Below are 7832 nucleotides of genomic sequence, written 5' to 3' on the forward strand. Positions count from 1 at the left end.
TAAATGAATCATTAACAGTCATGTGAGAAACGCAGGAATGGATTTGGAATAACATTAAAGAATAATACAAATGGATTTACTAGAATGACTTAAAATTTATACAGGCTTAATATAGGAATTTCAGTTGACTAAGAAAGTGGAATCCAAGCTACGACCTAAATCCTGGAGGCCAAATCAGAGGTCAGAGGGCTGGGATGATAGAGATTGAATTGAAGAGCCGATACCCAATGGCAAAGTAGTTTGTTGGAGGCTACCGCAGAAGTTAGGAGATTAGGTATCCAATAGATTAATAAGACGCAGATGTATATAAGTGTATCCGGGCAACTTGGTGGTTTAGAATTAACGGCAGGAATATAGAAGTCACAAAAGATCGCTTATATGTAGTAATACAGATAAATTAACAGATTCATAAAGCTATAGTGGTGGGTTCATAATTGAGTTAGCTAAATGAAAAGTATATTGACACATTAAGCATAGCAGCCAAGCGGTGATTTGAAGTCCTGAGGGCCAAGTCAGAGGTCACAGCACGAGGAGGTGAAGAACGTATTGGAGAGCCGGTGCACCAGGGCGGAGTATCAAGATAAAACATCTCCAAGAATAGAGGGTACCTGAGATTTAAGGAGAAGTAAGAAAGGAGAAAGGTATGGCTTTACTGCCTTTCCCGACAATCAGTGTCATAAGTATCTTATTAGTTTTGAGTTTGCCTGGCCAGTCAAGAGCCAGATAATGTTTCCAAATCCAAATGTTAAGCAACATGCTGCTAAAGCATCAAGGGACAATGTTTCCGACAAAAAGTCTGGTTTCTATGGGTATAGCATATATTGGTCTCATTCTAGCCGCAGTGTGTAGGCATAATTAGTAAAAATAAGAAGAAGAGACAATTTTCAGTAACCATTATTGTTTACGTTTTGACAAAACGTGGAGTCGTGAAAAATAAGAATATTAATATTTAATTCAAATTAGTAGCAGTATGCTGCGGTTAATATTATTATCCCACAGAGGGAAACAAGAGTCCTCATCATGGCCAGTCGTATCGATAGAAAGGTGGGCAGACAACCTTGGTATGTAAATAAATTAATTGATGAAAACGATTTTAAATTCTTTGTCCATATTTGGCTAGATTATTCTTGGACTTTATGAGTAATGGATTCAGTTAAAGTTGAGAATCCATCATGTATCTTGGCAGCAAATACTTCACGATCCCTTGCAGGGGCTGCTACATGAAAGTCAACCAGGATGATTCATTATACATTGCTTATGGAGGATTAAATAAGTTGATGTGGATTTGATTCAGATAAGAATAAATAATGATGGCAGTAAAGTAAGATTAAACTAATCAGTTCCTTATTTATTTAGTGAAACATGGGAAAAACAGGATCAGTTGTGCTGAGCGAAATTAAATCGTTGTACGTTGAACCAATCAACATCACACGGGATGATTATTCATTAGTGTCCCAGAAAGCTGCAATGGCCGGATTTAGTAGCAGTTGATCATCAGATAAATGTGGCGAATGACGAGTTAATAAAGGAATCTGTGGAGTAACGACGTTTGAGGTGCTGGAAGAGGGTACAGTAATTATGTCTTCCCTAGGCTGATCACAGTCAAGAAATTGATCTAACTCATTTTCAATTTGCAGCTTCAAGGTGGCTAACCTATCATCAAGTTGCTGTTCAGGAGTAGGTGGCGGAATCTCACTCGGAGATAGAGGAGTCATGATCAAACGTTGGATATATTCTGGCTGATTCATGATTTTCTGTGCCGTGGCAGCACCACTACGAAGCCTTCGGGATAGGGTATTTACCCAAAACATCGAGGGACGCATTGAAGGATTCCGTTCTAGCTCAAGACGCTCACGTTCAATTCGGGCTTCAGCCGCTTGTTTCGCTTTAAAACTATTATGTAAGTCAAGTTGCTGTTGCTCGAAGCGTATTAAAGTAGGAAGTTGGTCCAGAAAGGTAGAATGCAAGTGTTGTGAATGTTGTTGTTGCGGGAGTACCTGCCGCAAGGGAAGGAAGTGTTTTTCAATTTGGTCTTTGTATCTTGGCCTATCAAGTCTATCAGGAATAAAGAGATCAGATAGGATACGTCTAGCCTCAACATTTGGATGAGAAATTAACGAGGCTGCAAGTCTGCCGCTGGATTCAGTGTAGACTTCTTCAACAGATTTAATATTATACAGGTCACGTATAGTTTGATTCCTAACATATCTACCGGATTTAGAAATTTTCCGGAATAGCTTGCTATGTGCAGACTCCATCTTCTGAAAATTAGTATTAGAAATAAGCGCACCCCAAATGGGTAAGGCATATTGCCAGATGGGGGCAACAATTTGTTTGTACAATAAGATTTTACTTTCTGTAGGGAGGCTGCTTTTGTTTCCAATGATCCAGTTTAAACTAATGGTAACTGAGCGAATCCGATTTACAAGCATATTAATATGGTGATGAAGAACAAGCTTTCTATCCAATATGAGTCCAAGGTATCTATGTTTAGGTTCGTTTTTAATAAGGACACCATTCATCTTAGGTGATTTAGGCCCAGTTAGGGTGGAGGTAGAGCGTTTTGTGAAGAGTACATGAACCGTTTTTCCTGGGTTAAGAGTAATACACCAATCAGTGGCCCAGCTAGTAATGTGACTAAGGAAAAATTCATTGCAGTAAATGGCTTGGTAAGCTTCCTTCCTGGTACAGAGAATAATGGTATCATCCGCATACGTAGATAACAGTGTGTTGATAAGACGTTCAGGATTGTATACAGAGTTATGGTTGATAACTTCAGGAATGGGCATATCTGAGGTGAAGACTGAATAAAGAATAGGACCCAGAACACTCCCTTGTGGAACGCCAGCTTTAATATTTCCAGTTTTGGATGATGCTCCATTTATTCCATTAACAGTGAACGTCCGATTAGTTAAGTAGCTTTCTAAGACTTTGTATAGTGAGTAAGGGAGAAGGTTAGCTAGTTTTGATAGGAGGCCCACGTGCCAAACTCGATCAAAGGCCTCACTCACATCTAGAAAAACAGCAGAACAGAAAGAGTTTTGCTCATAGGCAGATAAAATGTGTTGAGTTACGCGTAGCAACTGCTGTTCAGTACTGTGCTGTTTTCTAAAGCCAAATTGGTGAGAGGGAATGGCTTGCTCAAAGTCTTGGCAATGAAACATTCTGTCCAGTAGAAGTGTTTCAAATATTTTTGAGAAACCAGCTAAAAGACTGATAGGTCTGTAGGAAGCAACTTCATAGGGACTTTTTCCTGGTTTCTTAACCATAGTGATTGCTGCGTGTTTCCATTGCCTGGGGAAGTGGCCGTGTCTTAGAATACAGTTGTAGATGTGGGTAAGATAAAGGATAGCTTTATAGGGAAGTAACTTGATGACATTATTGTCAATGAGATCTGGTCCAGGAGCCTTTTTGTTTTGAAGGAGTTTTATATTGGACTGTACTTCTCTAGGTGAAATAGGTCGGAAAGGGACGCCAATGCTGTTTGATACATTGTCAAAGGATTCACGATAGATCCAACTGGGTGCAGCCATTAGGGATTTTTGGAGGCAGACTTCTTCTTTTACGGCAAGAACTTTAGCCCTGAACTCAGGTGTGTTGGTAAGTTTTGGTGAGAACCTTTTTTCCAAGTGATTAACAAATGCGTTTAATTTATCATCATTACTTTTAGTCCAGGTGAATGAGTCATTAGCACTATTACTATCATTATCAAAAAATTTGAGTGGCCAGTTGGGTTCCGGTTGTCTTTTGAAATGATTAGTGATTTTCCAAAGCTTTTGAAATCGATAGCGATCTAGTGGATCAATTTTATTAAATAACAAATTTGTCCTTTTAAGTTTTTCTTCACGTAGAGCTTTGGTAAAACGCCTACAAGCAGTCACGAAATTTTTCCTGGCAGTTGGAGTTTGCAATGCTAACTGAACGCGTTTCATATATATCTTAACATCTTGGAGTCTACGGAGTTTATGATTTAGTGGGATATACCCTGGGCGAATAGAGTGATGAGTATTCATATAGCGAGTAGCTAAGGAAGCTGCATGGTAGATGTTACGGTTTAGGATGTCGATCGCATCCTCAATGTCTTGACCACTATTAATATCTGTATTTAACAGAGTAAGTTCTGACAGAGTATTCTGAAATTTCTTTATTTTGGAACCAGAAGGGAGCAGCCGGTGTAGTTTTTGAGTGTGGTCAATATTGCCCCTAACTGAAAGCTTAACAAATATTGGTAAGTGATCAGACCTCAGATCAACTACTGAGTGGGTGAGAGTTCTATCACAGTGAAGGCCAGAATAAACTGCAAAGTCTATAGCTGACGGATTTTTCCTCTGATCAAACGGGAAATGAGTGGCACCACCTGTGGCCAGCACATTCAGCAGAGCATTTGAGTGGATAGATTCAAGAAGAGACCTACCCCTAGGGCAAGATCTAGGATTACCCCACCAAGGGTGCTTAGCGTTCCAGTCTCCACATAGTAAGAACTTTGAATTTTTGGATAGGGCTTTAAAGTGTGCAAAAAGCCTTTGAAAGTGTCCTGTGGTCCAAGAAAAGATTGGCGGGCAGTAGATAGGACTAATAATTATTTCCTCAGAATTTGTAGTGTGTAGCGAGATCGGTGCACATTGAAGAAATTCCTCCTCAATGGGCTGTAAGGCAATGTGCTTTAGTTTAGCATTTACATAAGTAACAGTTCCCCCTTTTCTATCACTAGAGGGATGGAAAGAGGAGTACATTAGGTATCCATCAGCCAACGGGTACAACAGGGGGACCTACGCGCAAGCAGTTGCGTGCCGTAACTGTGTACACCGCTGGTAGTGCGACTATACTCTCCACGTGAGGGCGGCTGGTAACAGGTCCCGGTAAGGTCATGTCTCTGCCGAGGATGCTGGCTAATGGTAGTCGGGCGGGGAGAAGAACACTCCCTTCCTTAAATTACCCCAATCCAAGGTGGAACAGCATATGCCGAAGGATGCGTGTCCGAGGGGGGGCTCGGACGCTAATATGCGAACTCTGGGGGACAGGCCGACCTCCCAGTTTTAACCAGGCTTATCGTGACAAGCGGGCTATGTCATGATGGACGAACCCCTTCCCGCCTACTCGTGGGACCAAATATGAACACTTTACCTAATAATAAAAACCAAAGCGGAGAGCGGAACTCCCTAAAAAAGACCGGAAATGGGGCCAACGGCCCGTCAAACTCCAAGGCCCTCAAAAGCCAAGGAGTTGCTGAGATGGAGAAGTCCCCCACAGAGGGACAACATCTGGAGGCGGGACGCGCCGGTGCGGTGGAGGTTGCCAAGGCAACTTCTTCCAAAGCGGGGCTAGCTATGGGACCACCGAACGGTGTGGAGAGGAAGACCCCAGGGTCAACCTCTAAACCAACCGGCGGTGCCCCAAAGGCGAACCCTGGTCCGGAAGCGTCTCACTCGACGCAGCGTAAAGGATCCTACAAGGACAGAAGAAGAGCAGCCTTCATTCTGATGAGGGCGGACCCATCGGCCGAAGCCAACCCGGACCAGGCCGAGATTATTAAGTGGGCAAGGGAGATCCTACCCGACTTCAATCCGGAAAAGGCGGGAGAAAGGCTGGATCCGAAGAGACGCACTGGGTCAGACCCTGCCAAGGAGGCCGCGCAAAGCGCGAAGAGGCAGAGGTCCACAGAGGGAGAAGCCCCCCAGGCCAAGAAGAGGAAGGCCCAGCCGCAGCCGCCCAACCGCTCGTTCGCTGAGGTGACGAAGGGAAGAACCCTAATTGGAGTCCTGGACAAGGGCTCCAAGGATGGGCTCATCCCCAAGGAACTCTGGCGACGAGTGGTAAACGAGTTGCATGGGCGCTTCGTGGAGGAGATGCTGCGAAGTGGAGGACCCCCACCTGAATGCGAAGACGCAGGATGGTACCAGGGTAGCGTCAAGGTGATTGCTTGCCAAGACGCGCGATCGGTGGAGACTTACAAGCGGATGATTGCATCGCTTGGAGAGGTCTACCCTGGAGCTAAGCTGGTGGCGGTTGACTGGGACGAGATCCCCAGCAAACCGAGGGCGCGAGTGTGGCTCACAGAAAAGCCAGCCGACCCTAAGACCATCCTGACTATGCTTAGGATGTGCAACCCGACGCTCCCCACGGCGGACTGGAGAGTCGCCAAGGTCGAGGAGGCGGTGGGATTGCGGAGGCAGGTCGTCCTCACACTAAACGAGGAGACCGTAAAAGCCCTGGAGAGGACGGAGCACCGGCTTAAATACGGATTCGAGCATGTCTCGGTCCGTATATATAAATCTGATGCGAAGGCCAAGCCAGGAGGTATTGGTCTGGAGGCAGACACGCAAGAGCCAGACTTGGAGGAGCCGACCGAAGAGGGGCACCCGGAGGAAATGTCGGATGAGGAGGAGGACATTCTAGAAGGGTACACCTCGGAGGAGAGCGACTTGGCAAGGGCGCTTGGTGGTGTCGGAATGGAGGACTCTCTGCTGGGCTCCGAGACGGAGGCAGAGATAACTGTGGTGGAGGTTTGTAAGGATGTCCCTGACGATCTTACAAATAAACCTCCACCACAGTAAAGCAGCGTCAGCTGCCCTCCTTCTCCACCTCGCCGAGAGTGGAGCAGATGTGGCCCTCATCCAGGAACCCTGGATCCTAGGAGACAGGATTCTTGGGCTGGGGGCGTCGGAGTTCAGGCTCTGCAAAGCCAACACTACAGGTAAAAGGCGAGCCTGCATCCTCGCAAAAAAGAACCTTAACCTCTTTTTGCTACCCAATTTCAGCAATGAAGACCACGTAGCCGCAGCCGTAGAGAGCCCAAATGGCCCTCTAAGGATATGTTCGGCGTATATGGGCCACGACCAGGAGGCCCTTCCCCCGCACCCGCTGATCAAACAGCTGGTGGAAGACAGCAGGAAGCACAAGATCGACCTGATCATAGGTTGTGATGCTAACGCCCATCATCATCAGTGGGGCAGCACTGACACAAACGAGAGGGGTGAGTCAATCTTCGATTTTATCCTAGGCTCCAATCTTCTGGTGGGTAACAGGGGTACAGAACCCACTTTCATAGTCAAGAACAGAAGAGAAGTACTTGACGTCACTCTTTACTCTGAATCCCTAGCAGACAGGATTGTTAGATGGGGAGTCCTAGAGAAACACTCATTCTCAGACCACCGATACATAGAATTAGTGGTCAATTTCGAGAACTTCAATCGACTTACGGTACGCAACCCGAGAAAAGCGAACTGGGAGTTATATAGAAAGAAGCTAGATAGTTCCTTGGGAAATCCTCCAACAGGGAATGTGGATAGTAGGGCAGCCCTGGATTCCATGGTGGATACGCTCACGGCAGCGTGCGCCAGGGCTTTCAATAAAGCTTGTCCCAAAATCAGATCGGGCAAAAGCAAGTCAAAGAAACCACCTTGGTGGTCGCAAACACTTGCGCCTTTTAAAACCAAGGCCCGCAAGGCCTTCAATTTTGCCAGAAAAACAAACTCGGAGGCAGCCTGGGAGTCGTACAAAGCGGACCTTAGGCGATATAATAAAGAGCTTCGCAAGGCAAAAAGAAATGCCTGGGCCGAGTTCTGCACGAACATTCAGGAAACATCAGAGGCCTCTCGACTCAGGAAGGTCCTTGCAACTACTGCACCAAATGTAGGATACATTAAAACCTCAGAGGGCAACTGGACATCGTCCAGCAAAGAAACCCTTGAGGCTCTCATAGAGACACATTTCCCGGGATGCTCTCGAGAAGACGCAACCCTGGAAATACAGACACAGGGGAATAGCCCACCCACCAACAATCCACTTGAATACCTATTGAATGATAGATATCTCAGCTGGGCAATAAATAG

The 7832-nt window shown here is 45.5% G+C and overlaps 1 protein-coding gene and 1 long non-coding RNA gene across 2 annotated transcripts; both read left to right on the plus strand.

Moving 5' to 3' along the window:
- The first annotated feature begins 529 nt into the window (after nucleotides 1–529).
- On the plus strand, nucleotides 530–1762 carry LOC138927690 (uncharacterized). Its single transcript, XR_011444166.1, has 3 exons — nucleotides 530–1061; nucleotides 1121–1567; nucleotides 1638–1762. It is a non-coding gene; the product is annotated as an uncharacterized lncRNA (long non-coding RNA).
- Nucleotides 1763–4824: 3062 nt separating this feature from the next.
- On the plus strand, nucleotides 4825–6959 carry LOC138927708 (uncharacterized). The gene is made up of 2 exons (XM_070282859.1): nucleotides 4825–6694; nucleotides 6759–6959. The coding sequence occupies exon 1, from the start codon at nucleotides 5112–5114 to the stop codon at nucleotides 6552–6554; it is 1443 nt and encodes a 480-aa protein (XP_070138960.1). The 5' UTR covers nucleotides 4825–5111; the 3' UTR covers nucleotides 6555–6694; nucleotides 6759–6959.
- Nucleotides 6960–7832: the final 873 nt, after the last annotated feature.

The sequence above is a fragment of the Drosophila bipectinata genome, unplaced genomic scaffold (genome assembly GCF_030179905.1).
Source record: "Drosophila bipectinata strain 14024-0381.07 unplaced genomic scaffold, DbipHiC1v2 scaffold_58, whole genome shotgun sequence".
NCBI lineage: Eukaryota > Metazoa > Arthropoda > Insecta > Diptera > Drosophilidae > Drosophila > Drosophila bipectinata.

Excerpts from the sequence above, each read along its gene's own strand:
- LOC138927708 (XM_070282859.1), top strand. The coding sequence starts at position 5,112 with ATGAACACTTTACCTAATAATAAAAACCAAAGCGGAGAGCGGAACTCC.